General features: G+C 57.4%; 1 protein-coding gene across 2 annotated transcripts in view; it reads right to left on the bottom strand.

Moving 5' to 3' along the window:
* The window catches only part of LOC115639006 (alpha-2-macroglobulin-like protein 1), a 59,125-nt gene that overhangs the window by 6,634 nt on the left and 34,024 nt on the right, over window positions 1–18,467 (bottom strand). For both annotated transcript variants that reach the window (XR_003997563.1, XM_030541247.1), the window contains exons 13-28: window positions 18,216–18,279; window positions 17,927–18,072; window positions 17,375–17,524; window positions 16,610–16,789; window positions 11,939–12,062; window positions 9,480–9,636; window positions 7,300–7,525; window positions 6,951–7,077; window positions 6,293–6,414; window positions 5,686–5,737; window positions 5,187–5,261; window positions 4,602–4,778; window positions 4,151–4,232; window positions 2,816–2,972; window positions 1,510–1,584; window positions 607–763 (exon numbers count right to left, since the gene is read on the bottom strand). Coding sequence is in view for 1 of the 2 variants with exons in the window: in XM_030541247.1 (XP_030397107.1) it covers window positions 607–763; window positions 1,510–1,584; window positions 2,816–2,972; window positions 4,151–4,232; window positions 4,602–4,778; window positions 5,187–5,261; window positions 5,686–5,737; window positions 6,293–6,414; window positions 6,951–7,077; window positions 7,300–7,525; window positions 9,480–9,636; window positions 11,939–12,062; window positions 16,610–16,789; window positions 17,375–17,524; window positions 17,927–18,072; window positions 18,216–18,279 (2,071 nt within the window). In the remaining variant the exon portion in view is untranslated. The remainder of the gene's footprint in view (window positions 1–606; window positions 764–1,509; window positions 1,585–2,815; window positions 2,973–4,150; window positions 4,233–4,601; window positions 4,779–5,186; window positions 5,262–5,685; window positions 5,738–6,292; window positions 6,415–6,950; window positions 7,078–7,299; window positions 7,526–9,479; window positions 9,637–11,938; window positions 12,063–16,609; window positions 16,790–17,374; window positions 17,525–17,926; window positions 18,073–18,215; window positions 18,280–18,467) is intronic.

Raw genomic sequence — 18,467 nt, 5'->3', positions numbered from 1 at the left:
AGTCACCAGCCCAGTGCAGCCTGTTCCCCTCCCAGTATTAGCCAGGCCAAGCAAAGAAGCCTCAGGAAGGGACTTCCCAGCTGGGATGTCCCCAACACAGGATGGGGGCTGGGATCCTGCGGCATTTCCCATGGGCTCGGTTATGGCCCGTTCCCCTTGGGAGCTGCCTAAGCAAGGCCCTGCCCCACGGCTCTGAGCCCACTGGACCCCATCACACTTCTGGCCCCGGGCGCTTTAGAGGGCTGGGTTGCAACATGGGGCTTTGCCCCTCTATGTTCTCAGCTCCGATCCCCCCAGGCTGGTAGTGACCCAGCCTCGTCCCCCTTCGCTCTGTGCGCTGGGCCCTGGGAAATGGCGGGACGATCTCACTCCAGCTCCGAGGGAAGAAGTGTCCCCAAGACAGAGCCTGGCGCGTCGGCCCCTCGCTGGCAGCCTCAGCAGAGACCACGGACTGACTGGGCCATGGAGACCCAGCTCCCCTGCCAGGCTGAGGAGGCCCTGGGGCAGGGGGCACCTGGGTGGGCAGGGTCGTGGGGGGCAGCTAGCCCTGCCCTGAGTCCAGAGGCCAGCAGCAAGAGGAGCATTAGAGCGAGGTGCTGCCGGTACCGGCGCTGACGCTGTGCTGGGCCAGGCGCTGCAGGAGAGCATCCCGCAGCTCAGTGCTCCCCGCCAGCCCGAAGGTGTAGGCCAGCAGCGCCTGCGTGTAGAGGTCGCTGGTGCTCGACTCCCGGAGGCACTGGAGGGCTCTGGTCACCATGGGGTCCTGGGAGGGGGGAGACACCGAACAGACTTCCTGTCAGGCTGAGCTGGCCAGAGGAGACATGCTGCACCTGGGTATGTTCCCCGGCACCCACCCCATGGGGTCCTAATACCCCCTCCCACCAACCTGCCATCACCTCTCCCAACCCATCTCCCCCCCACTGCCACCCTCACCTTGCACCCCACAAGCCTCGCCAGACCCCCTCCCCTGAGCACTAGACACCAAACAGACTCCCCGTCAGGCTGAGTTGGCCAGAAGAGAACTCCCACGCCTGGGTATGTCTTCCGGTACCCACCCCTTGGGGCCTTAACAATGCTCCAGCAGGCGGGCAACTGTCACCTTCCCCGACCCATCCCTCCCCACCACCACCCGTGCCCTGGGCCCATCTATAAACAGCCAGCCCAAGCCTCGTCCAGATCCTCCCTAGAGCCAGACCGAGAAACTGGCCGAGCTGCTGAATCTTTCTGAAGCCCTGATCCACTGTCCCCATCTCAACCTCTCCCTAACCCGACACCCAGTACCAACCCCTCTCACCACTGCCCCCAACAGCACCCCAAATCCCTCCCTGGTGCCAACCCCCATGACTCCCCCATCTCACCTCAAATCCCTCCCTGGTGCCAACCACCCACAATTCCCTTGTCTCACCCCAAACCTTTCCCTGGCACTAACTCCCCCCTCACTGTCACCAACAATCTCAAATTCCCCCCGACTGCCAGCCCCTCCCCTGGGGCAGCAGGGCTTGGCCTCACCGTGAGCGGCTGCCCCAGTTCCAGCAGCGCCGCCGTGATGTAAGCTGAGAGAGAGAGCTCGTCCACCACACCGCCCTGAGGGGGATGGAGACACCGGGAGCCGGCTCAGACCAAGCTGCAGGATACATTGCCTGGAGCAGGTGAGACGCTGCCGAGGACAGGCCCATTGGGACAGAGAAGAATCGGCTCCAGCGCTCCGAGTGGCTAGGTTTGGGTCCTGCCTCCTGCTGGGACCTGCTAGGACCATCTGGGTCCCGAGCAGCTTCTCCAGTTGTAGCAGGCAAGGATGCCACACTGTGGCAGTGAGTTCCACAGCTTTGTTATAGGGAGAGGCAGTAGCTACTCCATTGTCAAGGCTGTATAAAATTTCAGCATAAAACCCTATCTGAGCCCCCCTGGAACCAGAGGTTGGGAAGTTGGTTTGAACTGACATTTGCCAGATTTCCTGTGAAGGCCAGGGGCCGTTTCTGCAGAGGCTGAGGGATTTTCCCCTCACTGGGCAAGTTCCTGATCATTAAATAGTCCCCCTGTGCGGGAATCTGGACTTTGCCTACGATTTGTCTCCTTCTCGCTCCCAAACGGCCGGGTACAGCCCCAACCCCTCCCGTAGTGTCCCGGCTCCCTGCAAACTCTGGGGCAGTGGCAGGAATTGGGCTGTGACTCGAGCTGGGTGGGAATTTCCTGCTGAAATGATTTCTCGACAGATGATGCAATTTCCTTAAAACCAAACCTTTGAGGGAAAATGTTACATTTGCTGAAATGGTTTGATTTCCATTGGGAAAATGGAAACGCAACATTCTGTGGTGGGTCAGCAGGGCCCAAATTGCAGCCTCTCAGGTTGGCGACCTGAACCGAAACCTTCCACTGTGAACCGGTTCAACATTCAGCTGCACCGGCCTCGTGCCCCTGTTCCCCCATGGACTCGGGCTCCTTCGGACTACGTCTCCCATGATGCACTGCGACTGCCCTTCTGACTGAGCCACGGGGGGGGAGTTGTGGGAGTCACATGACTTCAGGGCTGGGCTCAGGATCTCCATGCCAGGCAATGGGTGCAGGGTCTGCTCAGTGCCCACAGGGAGACTTGGCTGTGCAGCAGCCGGGGGGTCTGGGCCAGGGCTGCTCCCTCGTTCTGTGCAATAACCCGCTGCCCCGGCCGTTCCAGCCGTTCAGCCATTGCTAAAAACCCAGGGAAATCCCCCAACCCGAAATGGGTCACAACAACCAGCTGCCATGAGGGCCCCCCACCCCCTTCCCCAGCTTGTCCCCTCCTCCCCCATCCCATCAGCCTGTGCCCCCAGCCTCCCACCTGCAGGGCGTTGTTCAACAGCTTTCCCACACTGCGGAAGCAGCCGCTCTCCAGCTGGTGACTCTGCAGCCATCTTAGGGCGTCCTCTAGGTGCTTCTCGTCGATGGAGATGTAGGGCCTGGCCTGGCCAAAGGACTTGAGAACGAAGGCCGTCAGCCTGGGCGGGGAGAGACCCCGTGAGAAGGATACTCTGCAGGAGATGCTATGGGCCAGGAGGGAGGTTCGTGGGGGATGGGGTGGGGGTCAGCAGAGCTGTCAGGGGAGCCCAGAACGGGAATGGGGTGGGGGTTTCGAGTGAGTAAGTGGGGCAGGGCTGTGTGGGAAGCAGGACTGGAACAGCAGTGGGGCTGGGGGTCAGGCTGCAGCCCAGTAGGCCTGTTAGGATATAGATATTCAAGCCTGTATGTAAAGGCCTGTACTTCAAGAATTTAGGTGTATTCTTATCACTTAGCTAGTTATAGAGGTATAAAAGAAAGAATCAAAATCACTCTCTGTATGTGTAAGGGACAGTCTGAGGCCTGGTTCTTAGGCTAAGGCCTTCTGCTAAGCAGCAGAGGCAGCCATAAACTGGCAAGTGTGTGGTCACATCCTCACATTCCAAACTAGTCACATTGAAATAAGGTGCTATTGGGCTGTTAGGAATACAATCCTGTCCTTATATTCCTGTCACCTCCAGAGAAAGGGAAGAGTCTAGAAGATGTAAAAGGAAACTTAGTTTGATGGCATCCTGTCTGGCGAGAACTCACTTATCAATAGCTGGGGTGTGAAATCCTCATTTCTGTATTGTTTTGTATGTTTATTTGCATGGTCTGTGTCTGGTTCTGTGATTGTTTCTGTCTGGTGTATAATTAATTTTGTTGGGTGTACACCAATTAAGGTGATAGGATACAATTGGTTAAATAGCCGTGTTACAATATGTTAGGATTGGTTAGTAAAATTTCACAAAATAATTGGTTAAGGTATAGCTAAGCAGAACTCAGGTTTTACAATATAATCTGCAGTCAATCAGGAAGTAAGGGGGGAATGGGAACAGGAACAAGAGGTGGGGGAATTGGGATCATGTTTTGCTAAGCGGGGGAATGGGAACAGGGACATAGGCAAGGTTCTGTAGTGTCAGAGCTGGGAAGGGGGACACTAAGGAAGGAAACTAGAATCATTTCTTGCCGGAAGTTCACCTCAATAAACATCAAATTGTTTGCGCCTTCGGACTTCTGGTATTGTTGCTCTTTGTTCATGCGAGAAGGACCAGGGAAGTGAGAGAGTGAAGGAATAAGCCCCCTAAGAAGGCCCTGCCCGCCCAGAGCCCTGACTCGCCCATGCCGTGCGGCCCCTCACCAGGTGTTGCCCGTGGCATCTCTCTCCCCAAAGGCGCTGTAAGAGCCGTCGTTGTGCTTATAGAGCAGCTCGCGCTGGTAGCCTGCGGAGACGGGAGAGAGACAGCGAGTTCTGGATCCGCTCACCCCCAGGGGCTAGAGTCCACCCCCAGCCTGTGCCCCGTGGGGTCCACTAGCTCTCCCTCCCCCACGATATTGAGACTCAGAGATTCAAGGGGCTGGTTTCAATAGGGGGCTGGATCCAACCAGCGCCCCCTAGAGGGGAAAGGGCTCCTCTCCCATTCCCTGAACCCTGAGTCAAACAGTCCTTATGTCCTGGGACTCAGGACTGGTGCCTCAGAGAGGAAAGGCCAAGGATCTCATTCCCTGACCCTCAGAGGTGGCAAGGACAGGGCCATCGCCTGGCCCTGCCATGCCCTGCCCTGAGGGCGCAGGGGCAGGAGGACACTCACCGCTCAGGAGGAATCCCTTGGCCTTGTCTCTAATCTCCGGGCTCAGCTGCCCGCTCTTCTCCAGGTACTGCTGGATGTAGATGTTGGGAGCGAACCGGACCATGTTCTGCTCTCCGCAGCCGTAGGGCATGGCCAGCAGGCGGTCTATGTTCTGCAGAGCTGTGCCCATTATGTCTCCTGGGGCCAAGGGAGTCAGGGGGAGCAGAGAATTACCAGGCTGCACAACAGCTGCCCCATCCCTAACATCATGTCAGTGGAGCCCTGGCACACGGGGACCCAGATCCCCAGTTCGATTCAGGCCTGGTGGGGTTACGTGGATACGTGGTGATGAATGGCCAAGACACCAATGCCCTGGCACAGCTTCATTGCATCACCGCATGAGTCCATTGCCCCTCACTGGGGACAAGGCCCTGGAGCACAGACTGCAGGGACCGATCCTGCCCCGGCCCTAGACACCCACAGGACCTCATTAGTTTTTTCCATCCGTGATGCCCTGGCCTCTCTGATCAGAGCGCTGGGCCACAGACAGGCTGGCTGGTGAAGGGCACCGTGCCCTGGCAGGGCTGGGGCAGGGGAATTCCTTACCCAGGACAGTCACATGGGCCCGCTCGGACCCCGCCAGGATGTTCGCAGGCAGCTGCAATGAGATTTCTTCAGAGGCTGTGTAACACGAAGACAAAGACACACCGTTAAAGGCCTGTTAGGAACAGCATCTGCCTCCAGCCAATCAGATCCCTCCATTCCTCACCGTCCAGGGCTCTCATGCACACGGGGGCCAGGCTGCAGGGGAGAGGAGCTGGTGCAACAGGGGCCCAGTCAGACTCGGGAGCAGGAGCCGGACGTGCTCGAGCCTTTGGCCCGTGGCAGACAGTTCCATAACTGCCCACTAGGGGGTGCATCTTCCCTAGGCAGCTTGTCCTAGGCAGGACATTGGCCTGGATGCCCCCTGGTCCAGTCCAGCCTGGTGGCTCCTGTGCCCCTAGCTGGGCCATCCAGCGGCTCAGCCATCTCTGACGTGCCACAGCCAAGAGACTCCCCGCGTTAGTGACACCCACTGAGCCCCGCACAGGCGCTGGGAACCTACCTTCCTGGCAGAGCAGGGAGCTGTACGCCTTCTCCTCCAGGATCCCCCCCGGCTGTGGGGAAGGAGCATCAGACAGAAGGTCAGGAGAAGGGACCGTGCACGTCACAGCCTGACAGGGCCTGCTGGGTCAGCCAGTGCCCCTAGCCAGGGCAGGATCATCCCTACAGCCCGTGCTGTGGGGCTCAGGCACATCCAGCTCTCAGCGGCCCAGCGATGGGGCTCCCGTCCCTTCCCCGGGGAGACTGTTCCCAGCCCAGCAGATCTCGCGGCTTCCTCCTCTTCAGCGCGGAACTTCCCTCTGCTAGCTCCCTCTGCCCCCTCGAGCCCTCCGGTGTGTCACATTCAGTCACCCCCCCTTGGGGTAACCCCCGCCTCTGTCTGCCCCAGGACTCTCCCGCCAGCTCCCTGATCTCACAGGGATGGGGCTGCGTGTTGGGGAAGTGCAGGTCAGGGTCTGGGACGCGGATGCCGCAGTGCTGGGGCATTATTTTCTGTGGCAGGACAAAGAACAATCACAAATGCAGACTCGGCCTACGGCCACCAGGAGGTGAGAACCAGGCCCCAGATCTCCCTCTGCTCTGCCCAGAGGCCCTGACCAGACACTGACCTGGACCAGCAGGGGCTTTATCACGGTGTCCACTCGCCCCTGGGCCGGCACCACGGCCAGCTCATTGCCGCACAGCTCCTCGGTGTGCAGAGCCTCGGTGCTGACAGTGAAGTTCACCTCCCCTGCAGAGCAAGGCGGGAGACGCCCCCGTTAGAAAGACCAACACCCCTGCCCGAGGCAGAGAGGAGCCCGTGTCCGAGGGTGGGAGGATACTTGAAGGGGAAGGGTGGTGAAGAAGGGGGAGAATAGTAGAAAAAGAAAGAAAATGAAGAGAGAGAGAGGGAATGGGGAGAAAGGAGAGAGAAGGCCAGAGGGGAAGGGAAGGACAGAGGGAAGTGACTGTGGGAAATGGCAATTAGGCCGTAAGGGGTTTCACTGCTGGGGCATCCTCTCAGCCCCCTCCCCCACAGCTCTTCTTATCCCCTCCGCTTGGTACGAAGCCCTCAGCGACCCCATCCTGCGCCCTCCTTCTCACTCCCAGCACAGAGCCTCCAATGCCCCTTACTCGTATGTCCCCCATGCAGAGCCTCAAAAAGCCCCTACCTGCCTCCCTTGTGCAAAGGCTCCAGCACCCCTTCTCTGCCCCCCGCCACTGTGCAGAACCCCCCACCCCTTCTCTGCCCCTCCCGTCAGGCACAGAGCCCCCAGTGCCCCTTACCCAGGCTGCTCGCCGTCACCTCCCACGGGAAGGTTTTCCCTTCATCTGCACAGAGGCAGCTGGTGTAGGCATCGTCCTCGCCCGCCTGCACCTGGAACTGCGCAGACTCTGCCAGCGTCACCCGCACCTGTGGGGCCCAACACGAGAACCCCCTTAGGGCTGTGGGGGACGCGCTCACACGCGCCAGCTCCAGCCGAGACGTGGCCCCTCTGGGGTTCAGGCCCCCTCACCGTGATGTGCTGACCCCAGTGGTCACAGGGTCACAGCCAGTGACTGTTGGTGCCACTCGCCAGCCTGTGCCGCTGCCCAGCCCCCCAACCCCCGCAGCCCAGCCCCAGGCGGCGCTCACCTTGATGCACTGCCGCAGGTAGTTGAAGACGGTGGCCTTTAGGGCGAAGGCCTCTCCCCGGATCACGGAGTACGGCAAGGCCAGCTCCACAAAGAAGGGTTTGAAGGCCGTGAAGGTGGCCGTGGGCGAGAGCCCAAAGCCCACCTCCGCCGTGCAGAACATCCCAGCTTTCCACTCCGTGATGGTGTCGGGCACCGAGACTTGGACATCCTTGGAGCCCCCCTCGCTGGGCCGGGATAGACACAAAGCAGTTTTAGACAAACATGCAACTGAGGTTTTCTCTGTCATCCCACCTCAACCTCTGGATGGCACCTGTATGTTGCACTGTAGTATAGAATCCCAGGGAATGTCACTTGTGGACAATGGTGTCTCCACATTAAAAGAATTTACGCACAGGTGTCCTCCAGATTCATGTCCCCGTCCCAGAGAATTGTGACCTGGATATGGTGGAGCGGCATGAGAGTTTCCATGATCCTGAGAGCAATGCTGTCAGGAGTCTCATCCTCCTGGCAGAGTCAGTCAAGGCAGCAAGGCTGAAGATGAGGTTCCAGACAAACATCAGTCTAATCCCCATCCCCCCAAGCCCTTAACCGCAGAGCAGGTGGATTAGGGAAAATAAGTGAACATTGGGAGGAGGGTTGGGGATCACTCATTGGACCAACCGAGCTCCTGGGACTCAGGGAACTCCCCGCTAGCGGGGGAGGGAGGTTGCAACCAAGCCAAAGAGAAAGCAGGGAGGTCGGAAGCAGCCCAGATGTAACTGAGAGAAGAATGGTTAGGTATGCTAGGAAGAGACAAGTGAGGCACTCCCTGCCTCTTTCCCTTGGGTGCTGGGCCAGGACCTGGTGAAAAGGGAGGGCCCAGTCCCCCTACCTTCCCCTCTGCCTATTCATTTGGGGAACAATGTACTGCTTGGCACCATCAGAGAAGCCCATCCCAGGACTTTCAGAGTAGGAAAAACTGTTGAGCCATGACCTGTCCACTAGGCCTGCTGGCCTCCGAGTGAAAGCCACTACCAATGTCTATTGACATTAAATAATTACTGTCTGGCCCGCCGTGTTGTCTGACCTCCCATCATTTTCTCCAAATGTGCTTAAAAATAAACATCGATATTCTCTGTCAAAATTATAATTATAAAAAATTAAAATTGAATTCTGCCAAGCCTAGACACGGGACTCAGTTCTGCCCTTGATAAGGCCCCTTCGGGCTACTACAGGAGCACACGGGAGTTTAAAGCAGCCGTAAGCCAGCATGAAGCGTGCTTGCTGGCTGGCACAAAGGTCTCTCTCCTCTCAGCTGGGGGCTGAATCTACCTTCAGCTGCTCTAGGAATGTGGAGGCCAGAAAGGTGATGCAGTGCCATCACTGTTCCCCTTCCTGAGGTGTGCCAAATTCCAACTTTGTAGTCCCTCTGCTTCTTCTCTGTCCCTGTTGTCTGGAGCCTTTATCTGGGGTTAACTCAGGATAATTTGGATTCAGCACAGAAGCAACAAGGGAAGTCTTTAGAGCAGAGGTCCCAAAACTGTGGGGGTCCACCCCCCAAGGGGGCATGGAGAAATGTTCAGGGGTGGGCACGACTGGCTTAGGCTAGCCCTCATGGGGGGGAGGGAGCGCCACTAACCCTGCCCCACACCCAGCTCTGTTCCAGCCCCACCCCCAGCCGTGGCCCCATCCCCAGCCTGGGCATGGCTCTGCACCTGGCTGGGGGCCTCGCTGCCAGCCCCCAGTTTGGCACGGCTGCGGCTCCACTCATGACCCCAGACCCGCCGTCACCCTTGGCCCCTGGCCATGGCTCCGTTCCCAGCCCGGGAAAGAGGGTGGGTGCAGGGGTGAGGCCAGGGGCAGAGTCGCACCCAGCTGCAGGCCTGGCTTCCGGCCCCCACTGCAGCCTGGCTGCGGCTCTGCTCCTGCCCCTGCCCTGAACCTCAACCCCTGGCCACAGCTCTGTCCCTGGCCCTGCTCCTGGCCCCATCCCCACCCTCAGCTGCAGCCTCAGCTCCCTTACCCCTGTTTGCTGCCCCCACCCCCTGGAGCCATGGCCCCACTTCTGACCCCACCTCCAGAGCAGGGGCAGGGGCAAGGGAAAGAGGGGGTGGGGGCAAAAGTTTGGGGACCACTGCTTTAGAGGGCCAGGCATAGAGGCTGCTCCATAGGGAAGGTCTGCAGTAGCTCCTCACTCACCCCACAGGGACCAGGTCCCATAGCCATGTCTCTGGGAAGTAGGCACGTGGCGCTGGCGCCTCCTCGGTGCTGGGCTCTGGCTCCGGCAGGGCGTTGCCTAATCCACCACGCGCCACGAGTACGTTCTCCTTCAAAATCTCGCGTCTATAGAAAGGGTCTAGAAAAGTGCGAAAGGGAGTAGCCAGGCTCGTCACCTGCACACGGGCAGCTTCAGGCACAGAGGCCTTTCCCCCATACCAACCCTCCCACCTGCAACAACGCCCCTCCCCTCCGCAAAAACACCACTAGGCACACTACCCCCGTCCACATTCACACACACCAACACCCCTCCTCCAACAGCGTTAGACACAAGGCCCTCCCCTCACACACACCAACACCCCTCCTCCACACAGCGTTAGACACAAGGCCCTCCCCTCACCCACAGCAACACCCCTCCTCCACACAGCGTTAGACACAGCAACACCCTCCCCTCACACACACCAACACCCCTCCTCCACACAGCGTTAGACACAAGGCCCTCCCCTCACACACACCAACACCCCCCCACAGCGTTAGACACAGCAACACTCTCCCCTCACACACACCAACACCCCCCCACAGCGTTAGACACAGCAACACTCTCCCCTCACACACACCAACACCCCTCCTCCACATAGCGTTAGATACAACACCCTCTCCTCACACACACCAACACCCCTCCTCCAACAGTGTTAGACACAAGGCCCTCCCCTCACATACACCAACACCCCTCCTCCACACAGCGTTAGACACAAGGCCCTCCCCTCACACACACCAACACCCCTCCTCCACATAGCGTTAGACACAACACCCTCCCCTCACACACACCAACACCCCTCCTCCACACAGCGTTAGACACAAGGCCCTTCCCTCACATACACCAACACCCCTCCTCCACACAGCGTTAGACACAAGGCCCTTCCCTCACCCACACCAACACCCCTCCTCCACACAGCGTTAGACACAACGCCCTCCCCAACACCCTTCCCCCCCAGCATTAGACACAGCAACGCCCTCCCCTCCCCCCAACACTCCCCCCACAGCGTTAGACACAACGCCCTCCCCTCCTCCATCCCACCAAGCACTCTCCCTGGCAGTGTCTCTGGCATTAGGTGGGTCTGATTATTGTGTAGTTTATAAAGTTTATGTCTGGTCCTGGATGTGAGTCAAAGCTGGCAACAGATCAAAATAAACAAACCAGTCATGAGCCCTTCCTGACCCCTGCAGTGATTAGCTGATGTCCTGAAGCAAGAGATTTGATAGCCTTGCACAGCTCCAGCTCTGCAAGTATATTTCTACACTGCTGTTAAATACCCATGGCTGGCTTGTGTCAGCTGACTCAGGCTCGCAGGGCTCGGGCTCCAGACAGCGCCAGCTCCAGGCACCAGTGTAGGAAGCAGGTGCTTGGGGCAGCCAATTCAAAGAGGTGGCACTCCGTCTGGTATCGGGGCGGCACATCCGGGTCTTCGGTGGCAATTCAGCGGTGGGTCCCTCATTCCCTCTCTTCCTCTTTGAGCTGCCGCCGAATTGCTGCCGAAGAGGAAGAGAGGGAGGACCTGCCGCCGAATTGCCACTGAAGAAGCAGCGCAATTGAGCTGCCGCTGAAGTGCTGCCGCTTGCCTTTTTTTTTTCCGCTGCTTAGGGTGGCAGAAATGCTGGAGCCGCCCCTGGCTCCAGGGTTCTTTAACTGAGGTGTTAGACATTCAGGCACGGGCTGGAGTCCGGACACTGAGACCCTAAGTAGGGAGAGGGTCCTGGAGCCCAGACTCCAGCCTGAGCCCGAATGTCTGAACGGCAATTAAACAACCTCATAGTTCAAGCCCCATGAGTCAGCTGACATAAGCCAGCCACAGGTGTTCACTAGCAGTGGAAACAGACCCTCTGTGGCCACAGTATCTGACTCCATAACTCCTGAAGCTTCAGTGAATCCCCCAGAATTTATTTCTATTTGTTCTAACTCTCCCAGCTGTCTGTTCATTCAAGCAAATATCCCCTGGGTCTCACATTGTGGGGCAGGATCCAAAGCAGGGACTGAGCTCTTTCCTCTAAATCCACCAGAATCTGAAACATCTCAGCAAATTCCCCTCCTTCTCTTCTTTTTTCCTAGACTAAACAACCTTCATTCTGCCACGAAATCCCCCATCAGCATTGCCCTTCTCTAGGCCTTCCCCAGCTCAGGAGCAATAACCAAAACTGAGTGCAAGGCTCCACATGAAAGGTGGTCAGTGCTCTTGCTAATGCCATTGAGACACGTTCTCTGTAACCCACCACCAACACGGGCTGGTTTTTCTGAGTGATGCTTCACTCTGGGCAGATGGTTTTATAGAGCTCTTTTCCCAGCGACTCTGAGGGCTTTCCCCACCCTGACCAATCCCATTTCTGGCCTTCAGGGAATAGAGAATCCATAGGGAATTTCAGAAACAAGAAGGATGGGAACTCACCCCCTGGACTTCCTGGAAGGCCGAGGCCAAAGTCTGGTTGACTGCTGTATCTGAAGATTGGAATATCAGGGCAGATGAAAGGTTTCTTGGTGTTGGCATTGGTGAGAATTTTCAAAGCTGCATCCTGGGAAAAAGGAAAGAAGGGAAAACAATATAACCAGCAAAAAACTGTACAAGAGGCAGCAGCAAGAGGCTGTTTTTCGCTGCCCATTTCAAGGGAAAGTAACTATGAAGCAATAAAACTGAAATACTAGCAGACCCCAGACTGAGGTACTATATCTGTGAATTTGCTTGGATGAGAGGAGGCAAGTCTCCTAAACTCCAGATGCTCACATAACAGCAACTCATCATACAAACAACCCTCGCAGCCCCATGGCTCAACCTGGACAATGCAATGAACAACCAGTCTAGCAATTCAATTTGACAAAATACCCCACTCACTGCCATGCCACTCTGCCCTCCCCAAACCCACCCTCAGGTGCCGGAGAAACAGATGGGCCTTGTAGCATCAGTTGACCTCCAAGGTCAGCATGTTCTGGTGACTCAGGTTTCTGGTGCATTAGTAGGAGCATTTTCAGCAGATTGAGGGGAGTGATTATTCCCCTTTCGGCACTGGTGAGGACACATCTGGAGTATTGCATCCAGTTTTGGTCCCCCCCACTACAGAAAGGATGTGGACAAATTGGAGAGAGTCCAGCGGATGGCAGTGAAAATGATTAGGGGGCTGGGGCACATGGCTTATGAGGAGACGCTGAGGGAACTGGGCTTATTTAGTCTGGAGAAGAGTGAGGGGGGATTTGATAGCAGCCTTCAGCTACCTGAAGGGGGGTTCCAAAGAGGATGGAGCTCGGCTGTTCACAGTGGTGGCAGATGACAGAACAAGGCATAATGGTCTCAAGTTGCAGTGGGGAGGTCTAGGTTGGATGTTAGGAAAAAAAAATTCACTAGGAGGGTGGTGAAGCACTGGAATGGGGTTACCTAGGGAGGTGGTGGAATCTCCTTCCTTAGAGGTTTTTAAGGCCAAGCTTGACGAAGCCCTGGCTGGGATGATTTAGTTGGAGACTGGCCCTGCTTTGAGCAGGGGGTTGGACTAGATACCTCCGGAGGTCTCATCCAACCCTAATCTTCCATGATTCTATGACTCCCCAACTAGACTGAGGGATTCCTGTTGAGAACACCCCACAGCCAGTTTCCCCCTCCTTTTTTAACAACTCCAGCAGCTCTGCTGATTACCACTGTGGCACTCTCCCTGTGTCCCTGCAGCCCAGAGAGGGAGGAAGCAGGAGAGTGTCTAGTTGCTGGCTGAGCTCTTCTCCCGCCACTTGGGGCTGCTGCACCTTCTTTGCTTCTGGAGTCACATGTGTTGCCTCTGCCTCCACTCCCTGACTGACCTGGGCGGATGGTTTGCAAAGCAGGCAGCAGTGTTGGGACTCCAGCAGCAGAGAAGGCACAGCAGCCCCATGTGGTGGGGGAAGAGCTCAGTCAGCAGCCAGCCACCTGGCTGTTTCCTTCCTCCCCTTGGCTGTAGGGACACAGGAAGAGCGCCACTGCCAGGTGCAGTGCTGCCTCCTTGCTACTTGGAGTCCCCACCAGAGGCGTAGGGTGACCAGGTGTCCAATTTTTGACTGGAACATCGGTTAAAAAGGGATTTTGGCGGGTCCGGGGCCATTGAGTGTCCAGTTGGTGATGCTGCGCAGCAGGGCTGGCAGGCTCCCTGCTAGCCTCCACGCTGCGCAGCTCCTGGGAAGCAGCTGGTATGTCCACCTCTGACTCCTACACGCAGGGGCAGCTATGGAGCTCCGCCTGCTGCCTCCACCCCAAATGCTGCCCCCGCAGTTCCCACTGGCTGGGAACTGTGGCCAATGGGAGCTGAGGGGGGCAGCACCTGCGGACGGGACAGCGTGCAAAGCACCTGGCTGAGCCTCCACATAGGAGCTGGATGAGGGACATGCCACTGCTTCCAGGAGGTGCTTGAGGTGCGTGCTGCCTGGAGACTGCACCCCTGACCCTCTCCCAGGCCACAATCCCGTCCCAGCCCTGATCCCCCTCCCATCCTCCAAACCCCTCAATACCAGCCCAGAGTAGCCTCCTGCACCTCAAACCCCTCATCCACAGCCCCACCCCACAGCCTGCACCTCCAGCCAGACCCCTCACCCCCCCACCCCAACCCTCTGTCCCAGCCCTGATCCCTCTCTTGCACTCCAAACCCTTTATCCCCAGTCCCACCCCAGAGCCAACACCCCTGATCCCCCTCCTGTCCTCTGAACCCCTCAGTCCCAGCCCGGAGGCCCCTCCCACACCCTGAATCCCTAATTTCTGGCCCCACCCCAGAACCTGCACTCCCAGCCCAGAGCCTGTACCTCCTGCCACCCCCTCACCCTCTGCCTCAGCCCAGAGCCCCCTCCCATATTCCGAACTCCTCGGTTCTATCCTCCAGTCTGGAGCCCTCTTCTGCACCCCAACCCCCTCGTCCCTGGCCCCACACCAGAGCCTGCACCCCAAGCCAGAGTCCTCACCCCCTCTCACATCCCAACCCACTACCTCATTCTAGAGCCCCCTCTCATACTCTGAACTCCTTCTGGCCCCATTCTGGAGCCCACACCCCCAGCCGGAGTCCTCACCCACTACTGCACCCCAGCCCCCTGAACCAGCCCAGTGAAAATGAGCACGTGAGTGAGGGTGGGGAGAGTGAGGGGGGGTATGGAGTGAGTGGAGGCAGAGCCTCAGACGAGGGGTGGGGCATAGGTGGGGCCTCAGACAAGGGGTGGGGCAAGGGTGTTTAGTTTTGTGTGAGTAGAAAGTTGGCAACCCTACAGGGGCATCCTGAGAAATCGGGGGTGGAGGAATATGACCTTGCATGCCCCCCGCATGTGTCACCTCTGATGGGGAGGCATATGCCCCCTGACTACATTAAAAGGTGCTCACTTCAACTGCAAGTTTACTTGGTTTTGCTTCTCAGATATTGTAGAACACAGATTTTAGCTTTTCAGGGGCAAGAGTAACATCTTTGCTATATTATACAGAACTAAGTAACATTCAGGAATAACACACAAGAATAACCTTAAAGCTTATTCCAGCAAACGCAGAGAGTGATTCAGCAGCTCTGAATGAATTGCCTGTGGCTTCCTCATTCCGCACGTGAGACTAGAGTGCCACTGTGTCCCCATCCACAGGCATCCTGAGGAGTCTGGGGGGCATGTGACCCCCCCCAGAATCTTTCATTTGTGCCCCCACACTAGCCACAGCTACAGAGTTCTGCACCAGCCCAAGACTCTGATGGTGCTTTCCCTGTGGAGCACAATGCAGTAACCCGAGTCTTGAGGTGACAAAGGCCTGGATAATGATAGCAAAGTCCACGCCAGACTGAAAAGGTGGCAACAGTTTGATCAGACTTCTATGGAGAAATGCTGCCCTGGCTACAGCTGCTATCTGATCAACTCAAAGCAGCTACAGTCATTGTGACCTGCACATTGCAAACTTGTGGGTGACAAACTCTGCCATCTCTTCTGGTTGTTTCCCCAACCTAATCGCAGCCTTACCTGAACAGCTGGATAGCTCTGCTATGCCCCAGTCTCAACTGGACCCTGGGTAAAGCACTCAACTAAACCTTTGTGGCTTAGTGTTGAAATAAAATTATTCCATAATTAGGGCAAGTTTGTCACGTACACATGGGAAAAAGGAGAAGGGAAAAATGCAGCATCAGCTATGGATAGTCTTAACTCAGGAAGTTCCTTCGAGAGGAAATGTAGCCAAACCCCAAGCTCGCAGACAATGGAACTTTCTGTGCCTGCCTCCTATAGATAACTAACTGCTTGGTTTGCAAACTAACACAAGGGGAGTGGGGGCAAATAGATGAACAATAAGGGGTCACAAGAGGGGAAGATACATGTAGCTTGCTAATTATGTATGGTAATGATAGCAAATTTTGGCCAATCATAGAGCTATAGATTATCATAGTCAACTGTATATAATACTTCGGTGTAAGTGTGTTCTTTGTTCTTGCTGACTTATGAGCTCGAACCCAATTGCAATTGAAATAAACGGATCGCCCCTCCCGGGGCTCCTTGCTTGACTTGCTTGTGTCCGTCTCTCCTTATTCCTCAGCTGGAACGGACAGAAATTTCTACAACAGTGTGATGGACACAAAGAGCTGCACGTCGGCAGCAGACCAAAGGCATTGCAAGCTACGCCTCCTCACTCACGCTCCTGGGACTGCACAGATCCACTGGATAGGAGCGGGAGACAAGGCAGGACCTTGAAACATGCACTAAAGCACTCAGGAGCGAAGAGCGAGAGCCCAGCACCAACCTCTGGGATCTCTATTGAAGGGACAAGGCTACTTGAGGGCGAGTTTCTCAGCTCTTTCTAGGGTCCACAAGTGAGTCAACAGCCCATCATGATCAGCGGTATCTCAGGCAAGCCAGCGCTACCATGTCCCTCCCACCATGGTCCAGACCCTCAACATAACCGGCATCATTTCATTGATTCCAATGGTGCTGTGTCAATTTGCACCAGCTGGGGATCCGACCCTTTTGACTCCAATGGTGTTAGGACCATTTACACCAGCTGGGGTTCTGGACCCATTACCTATGTATATTTCTCTCCCTGATTTTGAGGCTCCAGGTCAGCAAACGTGGCCTCATCACACTCTGGCCTCCACATTTACTTTACCTTAAATAAACGGTAGGAGTCACTGTCAGAAAACTGGACAGACTGGGGCTTTCTGTGACGCCGCCGCCAGGGACCCATGTATTCAGGATACTCAGAGAAATATGGACAATCGCCTGACTCGTGCTCTCGAACCGCAGCGGGATAGTCTCCTTGGGGAAAACGGGGGAGCAAGTTATAGACCTAAAAAGAAACAGACAACATGAGGTGTGGGAGCTAAGCCACAGCCCAATTCCAGCCCCTTCTCTCACAGATGCATCACCCCAAAAACCTCCCCAATCGCATCCCTCTACCCAATGCCTCCCTCTACCCAATCCCATCTCCCGCATGGGCGTCTGTCGCTGCAGCTTTCCCACATCCATTCCTTTCTATCACCCAGGAAGGGACAACTCCCACAATGCACCTGGCCAGTTGTCCTCTGTTGTACATGGGGGGCAGGGAATTCTCCTGCCCCTGGGGACCAGCTCTGCCCTGGAGAGCGAGCTCCAGTTACCCAGGCCATTATCTCAGCTCCGAACTCCATGTTCCCAACCAGAGCTGGGGTGAGGAGGTGCCAGGAGGGGGGCACTGCAAGGGCTGATGGGAGAACAGGCAAGGCTAGCGGGGACCCCCAAGATTTAGGGGGTGACAAGTGCCATTGGAGCAGCCCTCAGACCGGGAGAGGTGGCCTGGAGGGGTGTCCCCCAGCGGCCGTGCATCACCCTCCCTGTAAGGGGGGAGGACTCATCAGGAGGGGCCGGGCGAGCGGCCAAGCTGCACTGGACTCACCGTATCGACGCTGAGCTCGGCCTCGGGCTTCATGAGCAGCACGCTCTGATCCACAGCGCGGACGGCGCACAGGGACCCGGGGGCAGCCTGCAGCCGCAGCTGGAGCTCTGAGCCCGGCAGGGCCCGGTCCTGCGAGAAGGCCAGCTTCACCTGGCGAGGCACAGCGCGTCACAGGGGAGGGGGAGAGGCCCCCGGGGCAGGAGGAGGCAGGCCTGGGTGGGGGCGGGGGGGGGGCAGGCACCGAGTGTCACTCCGGCCCCGGGCCCCACTGGCTGAAGGGCTGGGGCTTTGGGAGTCGGTGCTCAGGGAGGGGGGTTGAGGCAGCCCAGGCTCATTCAGCGCCCCCGTGGGATGACTCAGGGAGCTGCAGTTATTCATAGACACCCCAGAGCAATTGAGGTGGATGGGGGTGCAACGACCTGGCGCTGCTGTAAAGCCGAGAAAGGGAGGGGCTGGAGGCACCCAGCGATGCCCCTGCTCAGGGCTCCTGTTATGGGGCAGGGAGTGATTCTCCCACCCCAAAGACTCCTCCGCCCTGAGCCCCAGGCTCACCTTGTTTGGGAGGCACTTGGCCAGTTGCAGCCGGGCGCTGTCGGCAGCCATCTCGCCATCGGGCAGCACCATGTAACCCAGCACCTTGGCAGCGGGTGCCAGGTCAGCGCCGATGGGCAGCTCCACAGAGAAGGAGCCCTTCAGCCCTAGGGACGGTGGGAAACACCCGGGGGAAGTCAGGCCCAACCAGCAGAGCCCCCTCCCCCAGCCCAGTCCCTGCTCAGGGGGCTCAATCCCCAGGCGCCCCTGAGTGCCCCCTATCTGCACAGACCCCTTCCCTGATACTTACCAGCCCCCTCCCTGAGGTCCAGCCCCTTGTGGAGGATCCTGGCGATGGCTCCCTTGGCCACGACCTGCGGAGGAGGAGACGGGAGTCACTGAGCTGACGCTATATGGAGGACTGACAAACGCCCTGATGCGGGGATGGCCATGCAGGCTGGAGTCAGGGCGGGGTGCGGCCTCTCCTCCCTATGGACTGAGCCAGCAGAGGTGGAGGTGCAAGAAAGAACATTAAGGCAGGTATCCCATTCCCCAGGCCAGC

This window comes from Gopherus evgoodei, chromosome 23, assembly GCF_007399415.2.
Source record: "Gopherus evgoodei ecotype Sinaloan lineage chromosome 23, rGopEvg1_v1.p, whole genome shotgun sequence".
NCBI classification, from domain to species: domain Eukaryota; kingdom Metazoa; phylum Chordata; order Testudines; family Testudinidae; genus Gopherus; species Gopherus evgoodei.
The sequence above is the reverse complement of the archived record's forward strand: the minus strand, read 5'-3'. Positions and strand labels throughout refer to the sequence as shown.